The 24014-nt window shown below is 41.6% G+C and overlaps 1 protein-coding gene across 4 annotated transcripts in view; it reads left to right on the top strand.

Moving 5' to 3' along the window:
- Window positions 1–18619, top strand: part of TLK1 (tousled like kinase 1) — a 207942-nt gene extending 189323 nt beyond the window's left edge. For all 4 annotated transcript variants that reach the window (XM_075829437.1, XM_075829438.1, XM_075829436.1 and 1 more), the window contains 9 exons: window positions 2508–2605; window positions 2763–2844; window positions 5820–5911; window positions 5990–6079; window positions 8594–8763; window positions 10367–10502; window positions 15161–15272; window positions 15352–15459; window positions 16695–18619. In XM_075829437.1, the coding sequence (XP_075685552.1) occupies window positions 2508–2605; window positions 2763–2844; window positions 5820–5911; window positions 5990–6079; window positions 8594–8763; window positions 10367–10502; window positions 15161–15272; window positions 15352–15459; window positions 16695–16871 (1065 nt within the window). In that variant the 3' untranslated portion in view covers window positions 16872–18619. The remainder of the gene's footprint in view (window positions 1–2507; window positions 2606–2762; window positions 2845–5819; window positions 5912–5989; window positions 6080–8593; window positions 8764–10366; window positions 10503–15160; window positions 15273–15351; window positions 15460–16694) is intronic.
- The last annotated feature ends 5395 nt before the right edge of the window (window positions 18620–24014 follow it).

The following is a 24014-nucleotide window of genomic DNA, read 5'->3' as shown; positions in this document are numbered from 1 at the left end:
TTCTGCTGCCGTCTGTGGAATATTGTCTTCTGTGTTTTCGCATATATTTTAGTCAATGGATGAATTGATTTGGGTACCTGACGGAGCGGTTTTCTCGCAGACCGCAATAGCGCTGGTTAACTAATCTTCAAAGAAAATAATGGTACTTTCTTAGATGAATTTGCTTTGTGGCGTGTTTGCTGTGTAAAGGATTGTATACAGTTTTGAGAAGCCCAACCTTGCACCATTGACGGGGTTAAAGCGTAATCGGGGCGCATTCATTCAGCCGCGTTTGTCGCCCCTTTTCTATTCGCATATTTCTTGCCAGAAAAGGATCCTGGGAGAGAAAAGTGGGAGAGCCTTTATTTTGGGATATGTTCTTGTGTTTAACGACAAATATTCCATATAATACGTGCAGCAAATGCACCTTTAGGGGCAATGCATACATATTATGGACCTGTAGGCGCTGTGTGCGCTGCTGCTATGATTCTTTTTCTTATTTCCTTATTGTTTTTTGCTTTGTTGTTTTGTCGCAGACATTTCTTTGGTATCCTGTCTAGTGTGAAGTCCTGTCAGGACAAAGTGTTGTGTTTCTCCTCTCTGCATATAGTATATACACTGCTGCCATGGTAGTATATTGTGTCAGGGTAGTGTATGCATCTCTATATATTGTATTTTGCTGGTTTCATTGGTGTCTAGGGTCAAATCTCTTATCTCGGACTATATGACTGAAGGTGTTATTGCAAAATCTGAAACTGGTTTTCTATAGAACAAAAAAATAAAGATTAAATTAGTTTTGCTAAAGCCCTAAACCCCCTCCCCCCCCCCCCCAAAAAAAACACTTGCAGCCTCATACACATGACCTGTGTGCATTTTAGTCTGAAAACTCTCATGTTTTGCACTATATTGCAGTCAGTACTGTTCCATACTGATTGTCGTATGTGTACGATATTACTTACTAAAAGTGCCGGAACTAGTTCTACTAGGGAATGTTGTCTGATATATGGCATATATTGTAGCATGCAGAAGAAAAACCCCTCTATAGGAATTCACTGCTACAGTATTTGGCATCGTTGTGATACAGATCCCAAATATGACTGCAGTTGAAGGGTAACTAAAGCTTCAGAAATCTTCTGACATGTCATAGTGACATTTCAGAAGTTTTGATTGGTGGGGGTTCGAGCACTCCGACCCTGACCGATCACTAAAACGAAGCGGCAGAAGCGCTCAGGTTTGCGCTGAGCCACTTGGTTTCTGATTTGGCTTTTCTCAGAAAGCCGATGTAACGGAGTGCGGACCCAATAGAAAATCTATGGGCCTGTGAACAATTTTTGTACCTCCACCTGTCTGACATTTTATGGCGCATTCTGCGGATAAACTATTAATGGTATCAAATCACCTTTAAAAGGATGGCCCACTTTAAGCAAATGAATGTTATTTTTTGTATAATTAAAACTTATGTCATTTTCCAATATACTTTCAGTAATAATTTGTCACGATTTTCAAGATCTCTGCTTGTTGTTATTCAGTAGGAACATTCATTGATTAATTCCAGTGGATAAAATTCTGTCCCTGGTCATGTGATGGAGACACAGGTGCTGGGATCATTAGAACACACAGCTGTCATACACACACTGTAACTGTAACGAGCCAGGCACCTGTGTCTCCATCTCGTGACCATGGACAAAATTGTATCCATTGGAAGTAAACCATGAATGTTCCTACTCAATAACAACAAGCAGAGATCTTGGAAATCTTGAGGAATTAATACAGAAAGTGTATTGGAAAATTGTATAGCTTTTCATTATACCCCAAAAAAATTATAATTTTCTGTAACCAGACAACTCCTTTAAGAAAACATCAAGGTGGGGAAAAGAATGAAAGTCTCTATATTAAAGGGGTTTTTCCATGAAGGACATTTATGACCTATCCACAGAATATATAATAAATGTCACATAGATGCGGGTCCCACCTCTGGGACCTGCACTTCTCTTCAGAACCGGGCGCCCTAAACCTCGTTCTGCCGCTCTGTGTTCGGCTGAATGAGGTGAATTCCGACCATAAAAAAGGTTTTATGGTCGTGAGATACGAACACATCGTAGCTCGCTGAGCTACGCTGTTTCCGTAACACCCATAGTAGTGAATGGCAGTTACCAAGCAGCGTAGCATGCGAACTGCGCCGTTTCCATAACTACTATTCAGTTATATGGAACTTATGGAAACTGCGTAGCTCAGCGAGCTACGCTGTTTTCGTAACTCACGACCATATAAACTTTTTTATGGTCGGAATTCACCTCATTCATCCGCAACACAGAGCGGCAGAACGGGGTTTAGGGGACCCCGTTCTAGAGATAGGTGCAGGTCCCAGAGGTGGGACCCGCATCTATCTGACATTTATAACATATCCTGTGGATAGGTCATAAATGTCTCTGATGGGAAAACCCGTTTAAGTAATTCTTAGAGAAAAATAAATATATATCCGAGACATAACCGGCATATTCGTCATCTTGCTATTTGTCGTTTTGCAGGAAGAAGCAGAAATCCAGGCGGAGTTGGAGCGTTTAGAAAGAGTTCGAAATCTTCACATTCGAGAACTGAAAAGAATTAACAATGAAGATAATTCACAGTAAGTATATATAATCCGGAACGCCTCAGAATCCATTTTTAATAAATTACCTGAAACATTCACTTCACCCCCCAAAACTGTTGTTACGACCGTTTTTCCATTTTTGGTATTTATAATGCATTTTTTCAAGTTTTTTCTTTTTTTTTCATCTTTCCAGGTTTAAAGATCACCCTACGTTGAACGAGCGTTATTTATTACTTCATCTACTAGGTCGAGGCGGTTTTAGTGAAGTGTACAAGGTAACGTTTATACAATGTGTCTGTATGGTCTGAAACCCAAACATTGGGTAATTTTTTTATTTGCACAGGATTTTTAGTATTGGTGTTATTAGGTGCTTTTAACATTAATATACACCCTGGGATGCAGCCGGTCTGGTATCGGTTCATGGCCTACAATGCGGTTTGTAGTAGTCGCCCTGTTAAAAGTCATGTAAACTTCTGCTACCTTGTGTTGCGGATAGAGCGTTGTCTCTACTAGTGTTGTGTGTTGCAGGTTACACTATTCAGCACTATTATAATATGAGTTTTTCTGATATAAAGTCATTGTGTTCGGTCAGATGAACCAAACCTGAATATTGTGGTAGGAAGTCTCAGACATCGAATGATAACATTTAGTAACTATGCTGAGAAAATGTTGTTGTTTTTTTGTTTGTTTTTTAAAAACTTCCAAAAATAGTTTCCTGAAGGCACAAAATAGTGATAACAATCCTATTATATTTACCTTTTAACTCCTTAACGCCGAAGGACGGATATATCCGTCCTCAGCAGCTGCTAGTTCGCGCAGGAGGACGGATATATCCGTCCTGTGATGCCGCGGGTACTGAGACTGTACCCACGCGATCAGCGGCAGGAGCACGGCTGTTATACACAGCCTGGCTCCTGCTGCAACTGCCGGAATCGAAGCGCGCGCCGATTCCGGCAGTTTAACCCATTAAATGCCGCTGTCAATAGTGACAGCGGCATCTAATGTGTTTGACAGAGGGAGGGAGCTCCCTCTGTCACCCGATCGGCGCCCCCGCTAACAAATCGCGGGTCGCCGTCGGGTTTCCATGACAGCCGGGGGTCTAACAAAGACCCCCAGGTCTGCCTTCAGCATCTGCCTGTTAGGCGATGCCGGAGGCATGACCTAACAGATTGCCTGTCAGTTTTACACTGACAGGCAATAATGCTTCGGTATACTAAGTATACCAAAGCATTATATATGCGATCGGCACATCGCATAGTGAAGTCCCCTGGTGGGACAAAAAAAAAAAAATGTAAAACAGTTAAATAAAGTTTGTGAAAAAAATAAATAAATAATTACAGTCAAAGTCAAATAAAACTACTTTTTTGGCCCAAAAAGTGGTTTTATTTAGTAAAACGGTCAAAACAAATCACACATACACATATATGGTATCCCTGCGATCGTAACAACTTGACCAATAAAATGAACATATTAATTAAACCGCCGGATGAACGGCGTCCAAAGAAAACGCAAAAAACAACGTCAAAATTCTCTCTTTTCTCCCATTCCCCCCATAAAAAATAAAATAAAAGTTAATCTATAAGTCCTATGTACCCCAAAATAGTACTAATGAAAACTACACATTGTCCCGCAAAAATCAAGCCCACGTACGACCACATCGACGGAAAAATAAAAACGTTACGGCTCTTGGAATGCGGCGATGCAAAAACAAGTAATTTTTTTCTAAAAGGCTTTTTATTGTGCAAATGTTGGAAAACATATAAAACCTTTACATATTTGGTATCCCCGTAATCGTGCCGACCCATAGAATAAAGTTAACATGTTATTTACGCTGCATAGTAAACGGCGTAAATTTATAACGTGAAAATTAATGCTGGAATAGCTGCTTATTTTCAATTCTCTCCTAAAATAAAGTTAATAAAAGTTAATCAATATATTATAAGCATCTAAAAATGGTACAATTACAAAATACAACTCGTCCCGCAAAAAACAAGCCCTTATACGGCTACGTAGACGGAATAAAAAAAGAGTTACGACTCTTGGAATGCGACCGTGAAAAAACAAAAAATAATCCTTGGTCATTAACGTGCAAAATGGCCCGGTCATTAAGGGGTTAAATTTGGTGCTGCTGGTAACCAGTGTTTCCATTGCTGCGTGATGACGTTTGTTGGCTGGTGCTGTCCTTAGCCGCTGCGGACAATAATTGGCTGTCGCAGTCACGTGATCTGGTGCAGGAAAACATGTTGTGTATCAATAGCTCTGGGGAAAACAATTGTTTAGGGGTCGGATAACTCCTTTATAACAATCCTTAAAGGGGAAATGAATGTTAAAACACCCTCCCTGAACAGACAAATGTTACAGAAATGTAAGCGAAGTTCAAGCTACATGTCTGACTTTGTCGCTGTATGGAAATAGCCAGAAATTTTCAATCGATGTATGTCTGGCTACAAAATAAACGCTAGCGACTGTTAGTCTATGACCTATATACACGTATATGCCGGGCAGTGCAGGAAACAGATTTATCGCACATATAGTTTCTTTGCCACGGCAGACACAGAAGTGTCATCAAAATTGCGCTATTGAATCGCATGGAAATCGATTGTACAAGCAGTTTCTATGTTTTTCTATGATGAGTATTATTAGAATGGTTTTGTAGAATCCTGGCAAAATCAGGATGTAGCGATAAAAATGAATAAAATAAAAAGGCCCACAAATCGCTTGTATATTGCAATTTAATGGCAATCTCATTCATGCCGGTAAACGGCGATTGTCACACAATTTTAGCAATCGCTAGGATCACACGCCATAAAATGTCTAAGTGTAGTCTTAGGCCCCATGCACACACACGTGCTTTTGCGGCCACAATTCCCCCGGAAATCCACGGGATAATTGCGGCCCCGTTAATTTCTATGGGGCCATGCACACGACTGTAGTTTTTACGGTCTGTGCATGGCCCGGGAGCCTGCACCGCAGAAAGAACGGACATGTCTTATTACGGCCGTCTTCTGCGGTCCGGGCTTATTGAAAATAATAGCCGCGGCCATGTGCATGACCCGCGATTTGCGGACGGCTTGCGGCTGACAGTCGGCTGCCGGCCGACCTGAAAATCACGGCCGTGCACATGGCTACGGTCGTGTGAATGAGGCCTATGCCTTAGACTTGATGCAGCTGTGTCATCATTGTTTTTCTTTTTATTCCTGAAGATGACTTTGTGATTTGAGTTTAAACTTTGGTAAATGTTTTATTTCAGGCTTTTGATCTTTATGAACAAAGATACGCTGCTGTGAAAATTCACCAACTCAACAAGAGCTGGAGAGACGAGAAGAAGGAAAATTACCACAAGTAAATACTTTTGTGCCCTTCCATAATAAAACCCGCCACTCAACTCTGCAGCCATATTAACCTACCTGTTTGTTTTAGGCATGCCTGCAGAGAGTATAGAATACACAAAGAACTCGATCATCCCCGAATAGTTAAACTTTACGATTACTTTTCCCTGGATACAGACACGTAAGTTGTCGCCTGCGTTCTTGTTTATTATTTCATTATGCTTCAAACATTATTTTTTAACATGATATAATTTTGTATACAATTATCTGACCGACGTACGCAGGTCATTGGTCGCAATGTTATACCGCGCAGTAGACTTTTTTTCCTTTTGCGTTGGCCCACTGTATAGGAAAGCAAAATGTGCTGCACTTTTATATGCAGTAAAAAGAAGAAAAAAAAAACTTATTGCGATGCACCCCACCCCGAGAGAGGCCACTTTTACTCTCTGTCTGGTTAATTGGGGGCCTATGGCTAGGGAAGCTTTAATTGCAAGTACCCTGAACGTGTTCAGATAGTGATGTGAACAAACCCTTAAATCCTATATTGGGGCGCTCTGTTATAAGAGGATAATTGCTAGACCTGGGGGTTATTCCATGCCCAACCACATAACAGTAGTGGATTAATAGCCAATATCGGCCGAGACGTAATTTATACCGGTTCTTGTTGCGAAGATCGGCTACATGTATATATAATTAATATGCCCATTTCGCTAAGTTGAAAGTACATGTTAATTGAGGGAACTGTGGTGTTTAGTGCTGACAAGTATCTTATCTGTGCCTAACGTGTTTCTCAATCTCCAACCAAAATAAAATTTCACTACTGCAAGTTGATTATAGAATATCCGTAAAGAGGACGCGTTACACAATCATATAAGTTGAACTGGTTTACTGACCTGAATAACGCTGTCTTCCTGTTGACTCCCTCTATTATAATTTGCTGTAGTTAGCCAACAGGGCGTGAACTACTCTCAATCTGCCTCGCGCTGATTGGTCAGCATCAGAGGCAGGGAAGCTAGCTCCACCCCCTCATAGAGGAAACCAACACAGCAGTGGGCCATATCTCTGCAACGGGGGGGGGGGGGGGGGGGAAGGGAAAAACAAAACTGTGCTGGAATCAGATAGACAGCGCTGTTCAGGAAGGTTCAGCAGTTCAACTTATATGATCTAGTGACAGGTCTGTTTAGAGGGTACCTGTCCCCTCTCCTGACATCTTAGTAAATGCTTGTACTCACCAGGAAATAACAATGCTGGAACATCTGTTCTTAGAACTCTGCATTGTACAATTCCTTCTGCAAATTAATAAATTGTCTCCTGGGTTTTACCACTAACCTTGTCGATATGGTGTATCCTGACACTGATTGGACAGTGTCAGATTGTGTAGGGTCGCATCCCTATAAAAAGAGTCAGGGATCACCGATCTAGCCGAAGCTAGAGCAGGTTGAAGTTGGGAGCTGCATGTATTGTACTTGCATTTCTCACTTCAGCCTATGTGGAGAATGAAGGGGCATCGCGGGACATGGAGAAAAGGAATCCGTTATCATTTTGAACCTGTATGGCTTCAGATGACTCCAAGGGGAAGGGTAACCTGTCATTTTGTTTATGATATTGCCCCCCCCCCCTTTATTCAGAGGGGAAACTTGCTCTATGATTGTTACACAGGCTTTTTTTTTTTTCCACGGCACAACCCAGCCGTTTAACCCCTGAGATGCTGCGGTCAACCACGGTACCTGTGTAAAAAGTGATTTTAGAGAGTGTTTTATTATTTAAAAAAACCATCTAATTGGTACTGCCGCATTCGTAACAGGCCGTAGTATAAAATGAATTTATTTATTCTGCACGCGAAACACCATAAAGAAAATCTAAAAGAAACTGTCAGAATAGCTGTTTTCTGTTAATCTCTCCTCGCAAAAGCAGAATTAAAAAGTAATCGAAAAGTCATATTTACCCAAAAATGGTACCAATAAAAACTAGAAATTGTCTCGCATGAAACAAGCCATCGTACAGCTCTGTGGACAGAAGAATAAAAATGCTACGCATCTTGGAATGCGACAACACAAAAAAAAATCATTTTGTAATAAAAAGCGCAATTTTGATGACACTTCTATGTCTGCCGTGATAATAAAATATAACAAACTATATAAATTTGGTATTCTAACCGTAGAAAAATGTTAACATAGTATTTAAATACATCAAAAAAACAATGATGAAATTGTTGTCTTCTATTTCCCCCCAATATAAGTTCTTTAATACATTGTCTGTACGCCAAAATGGTTCCAACAACATCTATAACTTGAATACAAGGAAAAAAATAATAAAAAGTTGTGATTTACTAAAATGAAATATTACTATAACGAAGTTATGTAACTAAGGGGTTAAACTGCACTTAAAGCGGTTTTCCATCTATTTATGGCATATACGCAGGATATGCCGTAAATGTCCGAAAGATGCGAGTCCCACCTCTGGGAGCCGCACCTATCAGTAGAATAGGCCTCCTGAACCCTGTTCTCTCTCGTAGCTCCCTAGTCCCGGAAACATTGTAGTTCGCCGTGCTACGCTGTTTTCGGAACTCCTATCCTAATCTAGATAATTTCAGGTACCTAGCACATCAATGAGAATTTTATATTTCAAAATGTTCTGGCCAGACATTGATGTTCCTGCTTCTGTGACTAAACACGGTATATTTCCTTATTTTCAGGTTTTGTACAGTTCTAGAATACTGTGAAGGCAACGACCTCGACTTCTACCTAAAACAGCACAAGTTGATGACAGAAAAAGAAGCCAGGTCCATTGTAATGCAAATAGTCAATGCACTACGTTATCTGAACGAGATCAAACCTCCTATCATCCATTATGATCTTAAGCCAGGTAGGTTGGAAAGTAAGCGGGAAGCAGCTTCTCTCTCTCAGGCTTTGTTTTTAATGGGTATTCCAATGAAATCCGGTCAAGATGATGTCTACTGATACGTCTATCCATGTGAGAAGATCACATTGGTGAAGTCTGTGACATGGCACCACTGCTAATTTCCAGAAATAAACTGCTCTATAGAGTGCTTTAACCCCATTGGCTCTGCTCAGAGATTTCTGTTAGGGTAAATTCACATGTCGTGGTTATATTGCATGTTTTTTAGGGGTGGGGGGGATCTCGGCACAAGCTGTGATATGACTACGACATGTGACTATACTGAAAATCTGACGCTACATCTCAGCACTCTGACCTTGATATAAATGATCCATTGCTCCGCATGCTGTGGGATTCCAGTAAGCGTATATTCACATTTCGCAGTCATATCACGCTTTTTGCTGAGATTTCACCCTTCAAAAAAACGCACAATAAGACCGCGGCGTGTGAATATACCCTAACATAAATCTGGGGGCAGATTGGGTGTTTGAGCGCTCCATAGAGCACTTTTGCACTTTTGTATCAGTGATGGCCTAAAAACAGACTTCACCAATGGGATTTAACACACATCAGAAGTTCATTTTTACTGGATCTTTCATATAAGCCCCATGAATCTGCTTGAGACCCTCACACCCTACTAACCCTAAGCCATTATGTTGGTGTCTATTGCACCGATCTCAGCCCGTTCAGGTGACTCGTTCCATAAGCCTCAGCTAAAGTTCTTTACTGGAAGAGACTTGTTAAAGTTTTTGCTGACCCCCTAAGTGTTTTTCATCAGGCTTGATCCGTAGGATTTCCCAGATGACAGACCGGCAATACTTGCCATTACTGTCTGCTGTGGAAACGCTGACATTGTTCCACTTGGGAATGTAATAATAGAAATGTTATGTCCGAGCAATGAAACTATGACACAGAACTAATACCATACTCTCAACAACTTCTTCTTTCTTGGAGTGACTAACCTAAGACTATCACATTGCAAGTGAACAAGGATGTCCTTATTGATTTGACTGTGTCTACACTGGGATGGTCTAAGCTTAGAAGGTAGTATGAAAGCTGTGGAACCTATTGCAGTTTACATCGTAGATTTGCATTGAGATCTAAGGCTGGGTTCACACGGGCACGTTACGTCTGTAATGGACGGAACGTATTTCGGCCGCAAGACCCGGACCGAGCACAGTGCAGGGAGCCGGGCTCCTAGCATCATAGTTATGTACGATGCTAGGAGTCCCTACCTCGCTGCGGGATAATTGTCCCGTACTGTAATCATGTTTTCAGTATGGGACAGTAGTTCCTCGGAGAGGCAGGGACTCCTGGCTTTGTACATAACTATGATGCTAGGAGCCCGGCTCCCTGCACTGTGTTTAGTCCGGGACTTGCGGCCGAAATACGTTCCGTCCATTACGGATGTAACCTGCTCGTGTGAACCCAGTCTAAGACTCGTGAAAGTGGTCATTATTTCTCTCCAGTTCTCATCGTTAACATAGTAGTCAGGCAGCAGGGAATATTACACAGGAGCTGCAAACGTTTTATCCGGGATACATGTTCATGTGTGAGTTTATTCTTGCAGGAAATATACTTCTTGTCGATGGTACAGCATGTGGAGAAATTAAAATTACAGACTTTGGCTTGTCCAAAATAATGGACGACGACAGCTATGGTGTGGATGGGATGGACTTGACCTCACAAGGGGCTGGAACATACTGGTAAATATGTATTGGATGGTATTTTTACTTTCATCCAATGTAGAGGACTTGACCTACTACATTTTTGCTGTGTGGATCATGCGTCATTGCAATACGTTTCACAAGGACATTATAGAATTTGATACGTCTCTTGCATAGGTTCAGTCTCGCTCAGTTCCATTCATTTGGGGTTGTTTCTGCAGGGTGTGCATGGATTTCTGCAAGCCCTATTCAGATGAATGGGACAGTCGCAGAAATTTCTGCAATAAATCTGCCGCTTGTGAATATACCCGAACAGCTTTCTAACGGGATGCGCCCTACATTGAGATAAATAAAGAACCCATAGAGAAAAAGTTTACACTGGTGTTGGAGAACCTACGCTTTGTGTACTGATCCAAGTAGGGACATGAATAGAACTATGGGAGATGAGCACGCACGACAATGGGGGCCATCACTGGGCCATCTAGGGGGCAGTGATGGTTCTTATTAGAAGCACTCGTCATCACTCAGGGGAAACAATATGTTGTAAATCTCCAGAGATTTAGTGTGGTGATCATTAAAATAATTTTGTGGTTGTTTGTGACCCCACGTATTTAGGTGGTACGTGTCTCCCTTGTACTGGGCCGTGCTTGTGATAAAAGAGAGCATTGGTCTGACAACTCTATGTTTTCAATATCTTCTGCCTAGTATGATGGCTTAGTCCTGGCATCGTTAAAGGCTATGTAAACCTTTTGAAAACTTTTTTTTTTTTTTAATATAATAAACATAAATGTCTATCCGTGTGTTTGGTGCAAATTTCTAATTACTTTTTATTCTTTTTGCTTTTTGAGATGCAGATGCTTTGTATTCTGTAAACAGAGCCGCTACTAGTCCTACTCAATGAATTAGAATATCAGCAAAAAGTTCATTTACTTCAGTAATACAATTCAAAAAGTGAAACTCATACATTATATAGATTCATTACACACTGAGCGATTTCCAGCATTTTTTTTCTTCTAATGTTGAAGATTATGGTAACCGTTAATGAAAACCCAAAATTTAGTCTCTCAGAAAATTAGAATATTAAATAAGCCCAATTTAAAAAATAATTTTTAATACCAAAATGTTGGCCTACTGATAAATATGTACAGTATATGCCATCAATACTTGGTCAGGGCTCCGACTCTGCATGAATTACTGCATCAATGCGGCGTGGCATGGAGGCGATCAGCCTGTGGCACTGCTGAGGTGTTATCAATCCGGCGTGGCATGGAGGCGATCAGCCTGTGGCACTGCTGAGGTGTTATCAATGCGGCGTGGCATGGAGGCGATCAGCCTGTGGCACTGCTGAGGTGTTATCAATGCGGCGTGGCATGGAGGCGATCAGCCTGTGGCACTGCTGAGGTGTTATCAATCCGGCGTGGCATGGAGGCGATCAGCCTGTGGCACTGCTGAGGTGTTATCAATGCGGCGTGGCATGGAGGCGATCAGCCTGTGGCACTGCTGAGGTGTTATCAATCCGGCGTGGCATGGAGGCGATCAGCCTGTGGCACTGCTGAGGTGTTATCAATGCGGCGTGGCATGGAGGCGATCAGCCTGTGGCACTGCTGAGGTGTTATGGACGCCCAGGTTGCTTTGATAGCGGCCTTCAGCTCGTCTGCATTGTTGGGTCTGGTGTCTCATCTTCCTCTTGACAATACCCTATAGTTTCTCTATTGAGTTTGGGTTAGGCGAGTTTGCTGGCCAATCAAGCGCAGTGATACTGTGGTTATTACACCAGGTATTGGTACTTTTGGCAGTGTGGGTGCCAAGTCCTGCTGGAAAATGGAATCAGCATCTCCATAAAGCTTGTCAGCAGAGGGAAGCATGAAGTGCTGGAAAATGTCCTGGTAGACGACTGCACTGACTCTGGACTTGATATAACACAGTGGACCAACACCAGCAGATGACATGGCTCCCCAAACCATCACTGACTGTGGAAACTTCACACTGTACCGCAAGCAACTAGGATTGACGCCTCTCCACTCTTCCTCCAGACTCTGGGACCGAGATTTCCAAATGAAATGCAAAATTTACTAAAATCTGAAAACAGGACCATGGACTACTGAGCAGCAGACCAGTCCTTGTAAGGCTATGTTCACACGGAGTATTTTGCCAAGTTTTTTGACGCGGAAACCGCGTCGCAAAAACGGCCCGAGAACGCCTCCCATTGATTTCAATGGGAGGCGTCGGCGTCTTTTTCCCACGAGCAGTAAAACTGCCTCGCGGGAAAAAGAAGCGACATGCCCTATCTTCGGGCGCTTCCGCCTCTGACCTCCCATTGACTTCAATGGGAGACAGAGAAAGCGTATTTCGCGCTGTTTTATTCCCGCGGCGCTCAATGGCCGCGGGCGAAAACGGCGCGAAAATCGGCGTGCAGGGAGAGGAAAATCTGCCTCAAAGTTCCAAACGGAATTTTGAGGCAGATATTCCTCCCCCAAAATACTCCGTGTGAACATAGCTTAAAGGCTTAGGAAACCATTGCAGGTGTTTTGTGTTGAATAGCTGATTAGTGTCACACCCTGAGTCTACAATCTTCAACTTTTACCCAATATTCAAATTTTCTGAGAGTCAAAATTTTGGGTTTTCAGTAACTGTTACCATAATCATCAACATTAAAAGAAAAAAATTCTGGAGATAGATCACCCTGTGTGTGGTGAATCTATATAATATAAGTTTCACTTTTTGAATTAAATTACTGAAATAAATTAACTTTTTGATATTCTAATTCATTGAGAAGGACTAGTATATTGTTCGCTGAAACCTGTATCCGCCAGGTCCGTGGGACTAACGGGTTCAGTGCCAGCGGGTCCTGCAGGTCTCGGACACACAGGATCAAGCTGTTACCGATCACATGTAAGTTCATAACACGCAGGACCCGCTGACACTGAACCAGTCAGTCCGGCGAGCCTGGTGGATACAGGTTTCAGCGCACGATACAGCTGCTGTGTATACAGGATACAAAGCATCTGTAAGTCAAAAAGCTAAAATAATTTTTAATAAAAAGTAATTAGAAACTTGCACCAAACACACTGATGGCCAATTTATTTTTTTTTAAAAAAGGGTTTTCAAAGGTGTATATAGTCTTTAAAGCAAAATTCAAACGTTTGACTTTGTTCTGAATTTCATGAGCCCAACAATAAAAATAAAAAAAATCTCCTAAAGCACCAGGTCTCCCTAGCTCAATGTCGCTCTACTTTCCAGCATTGTAGACTGGAGCAGATAAGCTGACATCTCATGTAACGTTCCTCTGCCTGCCACAACCATTTAGTAGACTGTGCTGACATCAAATAATAGGCGTCAACACAGTCTATGGAGGGAGTCATGCTTCCCTCTGTTCCATGACAGATCGATATGAGATATATATATATATACTATTCAAAAAATAGGCAGCACTCTGTAGTAAATGTGAAAAAAAGTGGGTACTTTTATTGCCTCATGTGCATGGGGCAATAAGTACCCACTTTTTTTCACATTTACTTTCGGAGTGCTGCCTACTTTTTCAATCGTATATAGCTGGGATCTTGGTCTGTTCCCTAGGGCTTGCACTCACACTTTACCGGTGCCGCTGGATTTGTTTGTTTTTATATATGTATATTTTTGTTTAATGTGTGTGTACGTTTAGGCTATGTTCACACGGAGTATTTTGGGGGAGGAATATCTGCCTCAAAGTTCCAAACGGAATTTTGAGGCAGATATTCCTCCCCCAAAATACTCCGTGTGAACAGCAATTATCGCGCCGTTTTTCGCCCGCCGCCATTGAGCGCCGCGGGCATAAAACAGCGAGATATACGCTTTCTCCTGCCTCCCATTGAAGTCAATGGGAGGTCGGAGGCGGAAGCGCCCGAAGATAGAGCATGTCGCTTCTTTTTCCCGCGAGGCAGTTTTACTGCTCGCGGGAAAAAGACGCCGACGCCTCCCATTGAAATCAATGGGAGGCGTTCTCGGGCCGTTTCTGCCGAGTTTTGCGACGCGGTTTCCGCGTCAAAAAACTCGGCAAAAGACCCCGTGTGAACATAGCCTTACAAAAGTTGATGATAAATAACAATTGATGTATTCCACCAAGTGTAAAGGACGGCAGTACCAACCCGTACTATTTAACCATTGTAGGACTGTAACAGTAAGAATGAAGCAACTTTTTGAATTGTCTTATTACAATTTTGGATTGTTTTGTGTCTACAGCTCCTTTTCCAGACCTGTGTCTCCATGGTAACAGACAAAGACTGTTTGTGTAGTCTGATTCTGGAGTCCTATTCCCTTTCTACTGTCCCCTACTTCTTAGTAACATACATTTGTTAGATTAGCAAGAGCTAGGAGACAGAAGGATGGCAGTATGACTGCAGGCAGGATCAGACAACACAGGGTATGTGTGTAGTCTGTTTCCATGGAGACACGAGTCTACATAAAACCTTTGTGCAAATAGTTTATGAAATATAATTTTGTCTATAGTTACTTTTTTATTTATTTTAGATACAGTGGAATAATAAAAAATGGTTTGCAAAGATGGTCCTTCCTTTTCTAAGCTTAAAATGTAATTTCCAGTCACCTTCTGACCATCACTTTAGAGTGATTATTACTGAAGTCTATATATAGAATACACTATCCGCTATATTCATATACATTCATTCATTCCATATGTCTGTTCTCCTGCTTTCCTGCAGGTATTTGCCACCCGAGTGTTTTGTGGTGGGCAAGGAACCACCAAAGATTTCTAATAAAGTAGATGTATGGTCCATTGGAGTCATCTTTTTCCAGTGTCTTTATGGTAGAAAGGTAAGAAACATTCACTTGATCTTATTGTAATCACCACTTATTACCACAAGTATTTCATAAAAATACATTTACTTTAAAGCCCTTTGGACATAACCAATCCCAGCAAGACATTTTACAAGAAAATACCATATTAAAAGCTACGGACGTTCAATTTCCTGTGAAGCCTGTTGCAAGCAATGAAGCCAAGGTATGTGTGGCTAAAGGATGCTCATTTTATATATATATATTTTATTTTATTTTTGTGTGTAATCTATCTTTTAATCCAATTATTTTGTGTACTCCTACAGTAACATCTGCAATTAAGTTTCAACAGATGCATATTTCAGATCCATACATATTCTCTGCTCATCAGCTTAATGTATTGTACTACGCGGCCTCTCAGTTCAAACTAACAACAGCCATGACTAAGGACGCATGAGACGTCTGAAACGCGTAGGCTCCCCTTTGGATTGATATCCCTTCTTGCACACCAGGATTTCAGCCTATGGATCCTTTTTAAAAACGATTGAATAAAACTTGGAAACAGTTTTCATTTTATCTAAACTAGCGCTGGATCCAACTTCCCTTACCTCTGCTATTGTACTACGCGGTTACATAGCTAGTAGGTTGAAAATAGACTCCTGTCCATTAAATCAATTTCCAGTTAGTGGAGAGAATGGTAAATTCCCTTCTTGTCCCACTCCCGGCTTTCAACCTGTTCCCCCGATTTCAATATTCTATACAGTCTATACTAGTACTCCTGTATATTGGCTGTCTCACACCTTTTTTTAAACCCATGCAAACCCTTTAGACATTGCCTATCCCTCGCTTGTCCTACTGAGTGACCCTCATGGAATACAAGTCTATCGTTTAGTCTTCAGACCACCTTTAAATCAAGCCATCTTCTTCCACATGACCTGTATTGTTGAGCCCCCAAAGATTGTAGTTCAAGTTCCTGCATGGCCTGCTAAAGGTAGTGCAATGTTTTATTCCACTTCTACATCTTACTATTGGCATGAAGCCTCCCGGTGTCTCGCGGGAGGGCGTATAGCATTACTCTGACATTTTCATATGGAAAGCAATGGGAGATGACGCCACAGGGTAAAGCTGAGGGGGCATCAATCTGTTATTGCTAGGGGTACCATAATAAAAAATGCTAGCTTTCCTGGAAATAAGGCATTACAATTCTCCCTCTAATACATTGATTTAATTGCCGGCAACCTGTTTGGGTAGAAAATATAGGGAAGGGGTCACTGATCAGGGTTGCCATCTCCGTACCTTCCCTGTTTCACTTTCACCAGGTATTTTAGGGTAAATATTCTTATTTTCATATTGTGTCCTTCCTTCCACCCGTTTACTATAACCTGATAAAAGAACTGGACCGCCTCTCGCCCGCTTGTAAATCATTGTACATTTTATTCCTATTTTTTTTTTGTCCTCTAGGCATTTATAAGACGGTGTTTAGCTTACCGCAAAGAAGATCGGTTTGACGTCCACCAGCTGGCAAGCGACCCGTACCTTCTCCCTCACATGAGGAGATCCAACTCTTCAGGAAACCTACACATGTCTGGCCTAGTGGCCTCTCCCACCACGCATCCATCAAGCATCATTTCATACTGACCCTCCATCCAGGCCGGCATGATTAGGTGTTCACTAGCTTTCAGGTGCAGATTTTAGTTTAAAGATAAAATAAAGATATGAGTAGTTTTTTTTTTTTTTTTAATCTTATCCCCCCCCCCCCCCCCAACCGAGGATGTGTTTGAAGACATTTGTGTGTATTGGGGGATCTATCTCCTTAGTGTTATTTGTATGATAAACGAAGATGACTGTGAATATATTCTCCTTGACTGTAATATTTTACATTGGCCTCAATGTGCTGTTTTAAGCCATTTTCAAGCTACGGGAATGACCTGGGCTGCGCTCTTGTCTTCTGCCCAGCCTTAATAATATAGGTTATGGGCCAGTGTCAAGATGGTGGACATGAGCGTGCACGTGAAGCCAGGTTTATTCTCATGGAAGAGAAAAGGTTGTGCGTTTTTTTTTTTTTTTTTTTTTTTGCGCTCCCCTCCCCCAACCCTCTATTATAGGGGACTTTGTAAATATTTTTTGTAATACTAAAACACAATTGGTCGATACTGGAGAGTTTTAGCTGGAAGGGCATTTTTCATTATTTACAACAGAAAATCCATAATTAGATTGGCAGACGCGTAGGGAACACGCGCTGCCCGGAGTCTCATACACCTGTGTATTGAAACCAAAGCTAAAAGCGAGCGGGGTAGTCACTATTTGTGTGTATTATTCGTTTTCTTCCTGTTCACATTTTCAGGATAAAGTTTTGAGTTGCACATATACGTTCTGGGGTTAAATCTTTATTTTTCATCATTCCACCTTTTTCTTCTTTTTCCTTTTTTCTCTGCCTTCGGGCCATTATGTACATATATACCACACACCGTAGGTACCAAATGCTCTCAAAACTTTCTATGAAATTTTCTATGCAGGACAATGAGAAATTCCCTTCTATTGCTGATGTATATTGTTGTACAGATGTCATTTTCATTTATTCAATGTATTTTCAGCAGCTTTCCCCTCCCCCGCCCCTACTTGTACAAATGTTGAAAACTATTGCTTTTTCTATTGTTTTTTTTTTACGTTTTATTTTTAAGTCTCCTGGATGGCGCTTTTTATTTGCTGCTAAAAAAAAAAAATACTTCTCATTTTTGCAAGACCATAGAAATGGCTTCTGTAAAAAGAGGCTAATCCTACCGCTTAAGAACCTGGACAGTGCATTAACCAGCATGTGTATCCCATCTGTAGAACATATACAGTACTGTAAGCCTGTTTGCGCATTCTTAACCGTGGCATGTTGACGACACATTGAGGAGGGACTATTTGGACGCTTTACTTCTCAGAATGTTCCTCCGCTCAGGAGGACGAGGATGTAAAAAAACATTGGCACAGAACGACTTCTCTTGGCTTAAACCGGTGTAAGGACATGACCGTTCTATCTTTTTCTTATAACGTAGTATGCTAGAAACTTTTTTTTCTAGGCTGCTGTCTTTTCCTACTGCACAACTACTAGGAAGACCCCCCCCCCCCCTTAATGGCAGAGTAAGTGACCAGTCTCTGCAGCATTCAAGGGAAGAGTCCTCTTCACACTCGTGTAATTTTCCTCGTTACAGAAAAGGAGGCGTTATTAACACAGAATACCATTTAATATTGTACAGTTAACTGTGGCTCTCGTTTGAATTGTTGCAAGCAATTTCATTTTTCATTGTACATAAATATACATTAACTGTCTCTTTAAGATGCTGCTGAAATTGTAGAGAATGTAGCCAAAACAGTAATAAATAATGAAAGTTGAAATTTCATATTTGTATTCTGTGTTCTGTTTATTAGCGATGAACTGGGGACAGAATTTTTGGTACAAGGGCATCTATGTACAGATGTAGCAATGCTTAACTTGACTCTTAAAGGGTAAATAAACTTTTAAAAAAACTTCTGACATGTCATAGTGACCTGTCAGAAGTTTTGATCGGTGGGGGTCCGAGCACTGAGACGCCCACTGATCACTAAAATGAATCGGCAGAATCCCTCGGGTGAGCGCTGTCACTTCGTTTCTGATTGGCTGTGCTTTGAGCACTGTGCGGGCTCAATACAAAGTACGCCGTTTGCTCTGCTTTCCGAGAAAAGCCGATCAGAAACTAAGTGGTACCGTACTCGCCTGAGCGCTTCTGCCGCTTCGTTTTAGTGATCGGTGGGGGTCTCAGTGCTCGGACCCCCACCGATCAAAACTTCTGACATGTCAGAAGTTTTTTAAAAGTTTACTTACCCTTTAAAGCGTTACACTTTGGCAAGAAAGTTTAACTTGACTTCCAATGGCTTTTGTTGTGTGATATCAGGCTGCAGGAAGTTATCAGAGTCCAGCTAAACCTTGCTACATCTGTGCCGAGGATGGCAACAATGAGGTTCCTTTGCTTTAACTCCCTAACCTCATAACAAACAGGGATTCCTCGCACTGTCCTGGAACAGAACGGACTTGTCTTCTCCAGTGCGGATCTGACTATAGAGACTTGCTCAGGAAAAGTTGGCTACATCGGAGTGGCTGCTCACCTGAAGCTTCCTGTTAGGCTTTGTTCACACAGCGGAAAATTCTCAAGGATTCTGACTCAATTTGTGTCGGAATCCGCATGTATTCCCCTTGTGAAAAGCCTCCCATTATTTTCAATGGGAAACCGTTGTTCTTATGGGGCGAAATTTTCAGTGAGTAGAATTGAAAACCTCATTGCTGAAATAAAGTTACTTGTTAATTCTTGAACGCGGTTTCCGCAATGTATCCTGCCACGAAAACGCTGGCTGCATGAAGATTAGCCCCATTGAATTTGGCTAATCCTAGGGTCAGCTTCAAATTCCTGCCATGAAATAACCTTGGCCAAATCCACGTTGTTGTTTTCTGTAGGAAAACTTCTCTGTCTGAACAGAGCCTTCGTGGAGTAGAGCCGTGCAAGACCATGAAGGAGATGTGTTTGTGATATAAGGGACTGTGGCTGGCATTGTATGGGCACTGTTGTAGTGATAATTACTCTGGGTGCTTGTGTGTGAATAGAACTGTTTTATGAGCACTGTTATCTGAGTAATGGTTTAGGCCAGAACCAGAAGACTGAGCAGGTAACCAGTTAGGAGACTGCGCACATTTTATGTTTAGGATATTTGTAAAGTGTCCAAAAATCTAGAATATTTGATAATTGGGCTCATTCATTTCTGGATTAAAGGAATTTTACTGAGCCATAAGCTCTATATAGTAATTTATGTGTAATGGATATAAGGTATGGTAGAGTTATCCTTGCTGATAAAATTAGGCCTGATTTGTTGCTCGCAAGTACCCCGATAGGCTTGTATGAAAATAATTTGTGTTCATTCAAGTGTCCTGATATTCTTTGAGTGTACATTAACATGCCTAATAGACAGGCCCGGCCTTAGGTTAAATGGTACCCTGTGCAAAACTCCATTGTGGCCCCCCATATATGAGTATGCTTGCGCTCCCGTCTGGACAGCTAAGGGCAAGCGTTTTACATCTACCCATGCCCTCGCATCCTTCCATATGCTCGCTAAATAACAAGCACATCCACCTATGTACACAAGGACACAGATCAATTTTGTCTTTAAAAGGGTGGTCGCCATTAAGGCAAAGAGACACAAAAAAAATAGGGTCCCTTTATAGGCACCACCCTCTGTGAGCCAACGCTGTCGGATTAGGCTTTTCCATTCATTACGTGGATGGCCATTCAGGGGAATGTAGAGCCGGCTGCGGCTTCTCACGATCATGGATGGGGATTAGAGAAGCTGAGTGTGGGATGTCTTCGTGAGATTATCCCTTTTAAGGAGAACTGAAATTGCTACTCCTCCTGCATTCAAGTTGTAGTAACTTTTAGTGTACATATACTGTATGTTCATGTTTAATTTAGATAATAAGTGAGTGTACAATTTTTTTGAAACCTTTTTTTTAAAAATACGATAATTACTTAAACGTATTGTCTGGGCATGGGAGAGTTTTTTTTTTTTGTAATGATGACTTATCCACAGGATAGGTCATCAGTATATGATCGGTGGGGGTCAGACACCCGGACCCTGCACTGATCAGCTGTTCTGACTGCCTCCGACACCGGAAGTTTTGCAGTGGTTGGTGCTAAAAGCAGAAGGCTCCTACCATTGCATAGCGGCCGGGATGCAGTGCTGCAGCTCTGCTCCTGTTCAAGTGATTAGAAGCAGAGCTGCAGCACGGCAGCTATACAGTAAATGGAGCCATCTGCTTCCAGCACCGACCACTGCATAACCTCTGGTGCCGGAGGCAGTCGCAACAGCTGATTGGTGCGGTGTCAGGGTGTTGGACCCCCACCGATCATATACTGATGACCTATTTTGTGGATAGGTCCTTAGTATGAAAAACCGCCCCATGCCTGGACAACCCCTTTAATTTTTAATAAAAAAAATAAATAAAATCTCTCCCTTTTTGTGCGCTTTATTATTATTTTTTATATTTAACACTACTTTTAAATGTATTTCTTTTTATGTGTACAATATTATAACAATAGCTACAGAATACCTGGAGGATATGCGGTTTAGTACCACATGGTCCTGCAATGAGGAGTCTGTGGGGGATGGGTCAGTACTAGGGAAAGGGGAGGAGCCAGGAGCCTGAGGGGGGGCATTGGATAGCAGGAACTTATGGAGAAATTGCAGGGTGATGTCACAGTTTGGGCAGGATTAAGTAGGGACCTGATCAGCTGCAATGGACTATAAGGCCGGGATCACACACAGACTTTTAAAGCAAATTATGTGGCAGTTTTTGGCCCAGTTTTTTTAGCCATACACAGAAGTGGACACAAAAGAAAGGAGATGTCTCAGTCTTTTCTTTATAACTTTTCTTCCTTTTGGATCCACTTCTGGCATTGGCTCAAGAACTGAGCCCAAAACTGTGTGTGTGCTCAGGCCTAAAGCTCTTTCGCCCACATTACCTGTGGGATCAATCACTGCTTGGGCAAAGTGTTACATAAGAACGCTTTCCAAAATTAACTTCGGTTTACTAAAGGGGGAGATCACAATATCAAATGGCGGCAGCGCAGAACAGAGGTGAAAGTCGTTTTAATAATAATAATACGGGGTAAGAACTGGATAATTGCCATCAAAAAGTTAACTTGCCCATCATAAATGGCAGGATCTTCTGAAAATCAACAGTCTATGGGGCTGTTGGTCACCTTTGACTTGAAGGGTGTTAGAATAAATTTCCCAGGTATAATACTTTTCTAGCGGATTCTTATTTAATTTTTTTTAATTTTTTTTATTGGGTTGTCTGGCGGCTCCCAGTGATGATACAATCAAAGTGCATTTTGTAAAATAACCACTAGATGGTGCTATTGTAACTGCTCATGTCATTCACCTATGAGTAATAAATATTTCCAGTAATAAAGAAAATGGTGTATTTTATTTCACCTTTCTACCGTTTCATGGACATGACCGTATTATGCCTCCATATTGTTCGGATCTGTATTACGGCGGTAATTCCTATAGGCCTATACTGGACCTCCGTGTGTTTCTGATTTGATGATCTGCAGTTCATGTTGGCTATAAGGCTGCATTCATAAGTCTGTAATTTGTCATAAAGGGCATTATATAAAACCTGTCCATTGAGTTCTACGAGCAAAACGCTATTATTACGCATTGCTATGTAGAGGAAAAACGGACTCAAAATTTTCCCATGCAAAAGCAGCTGATCACTGGGGTTTTTTGGAGCTGAACTCACCGCAACTGTGATGAAAAACCGCTGCCAAATTCACATCACTTTGCATCCATTTTTTAATCCATCACATATTGAGTCCTGTTGAAATTATTCAGACATTTCAAAAAAAGTGCACACCTCAATATTTAAAACCTGGTATAAGAAAGGTATTCGATCGTGCTTTCACCTGGTAGATTAAGCCTCCAAATCACTATATAAATGTCACACTCAAGAAAAGCTAACTTCCCCGAGGTGAACATCCCACTATTTGCAAGCGGCCAGCTATGTCCGTATATACTGCGCGTTCTTCCAAACACTGAGTGGGACCAAGTATTTCATGACGTCCTTAAACCCTCCACAGGGGCCAAGTGTCTGCCCTTCACAGATATCGTTATATAAAATGGCAATCCCTGACCCTTCCATATTACTTATTAACAATTATACTCTCATAAATCCCTCGCCGCTGCAAAATACGTAGAGATGACACTTAGGCCTTATTCACACGTGCGTTAAAACAACTCACGTCACAAGGACCTATGCAATTCAATAGGTCCATTCAGACGTGTTTTTCATGCAGCGTGTGTCTATTCTTCTGCGTTTTTTGCGCATCACGGACGCACATCTGTGTCCTGTCCGTGATTCACGCAACAGTTGCTAAAGAAATGATGAGAAAAAGAAAAACACCTTCAGTTTTTTTTTTGCTGACCTAAAAAATGTGTGAGATACGGATGACATACGCGCATAAAAAACAGACACGCGCCGTACACGCATGTCAGACGGAACTGCAGCACCGGAAAAACTCGTTTTTTACGCATGCAACACTGACACGTTTTGTGTGAATAAGACCGAAGAATCTTCTGCAGAGCTTATTTCTCCCCAAACGGAGTTAAAGATGGGCGTGGATCCGGCTGATAATTGTTTCAAATGTAAATACCACGAGCAGACATTACTCACTACTTTTGACTTAAACAATTAACCCAAAATTTTCTAACCACCTACAATATGTGCATTTGACTTCCTTATGGGGACTCTCTGGTTGGGTTTATCCTAAAAAATACAAGTGCGGCACTAGGAAACGTCTTCATTTGGTATCCATAGCTGAAAAGAAGGCCATCCTCCAGACCTGGGTCATCCATGCTCCCCCTCACAAGTTATTCTTAGAAAAATTGTCATCCCTCTTCCATATGGACTGGAGTCTCGAGTTGACAATTTTTTGAAAATGTGGGGAAGCTTTATTGCTATAATACCTCAGAGAATCCAAAATAAGATTAAAATGCATTTTCAAACCACCATCTGGTGCTTGGAGAATAAAATACAAGGTGATTCCCCTATATAAATCCCCTCTTGGCGCCTCTCAGTGGAGCATGCGAGGATTTTGATTGTCTTAATTAAGGTTATCCATTATCTTGTCAAAAGACTAACATCGAACGTCTCCACCCTTATCTGGAGATAAAGAAATACTTCATCTTTACATCTTTAATTTCTCCACC

The sequence above is a fragment of the Rhinoderma darwinii genome, chromosome 6, assembly GCF_050947455.1.
Source record: "Rhinoderma darwinii isolate aRhiDar2 chromosome 6, aRhiDar2.hap1, whole genome shotgun sequence".
Taxonomy (NCBI): domain Eukaryota; kingdom Metazoa; phylum Chordata; class Amphibia; order Anura; family Rhinodermatidae; genus Rhinoderma; species Rhinoderma darwinii.
This window is presented reverse-complemented; position numbering and strand designations above follow the sequence as displayed.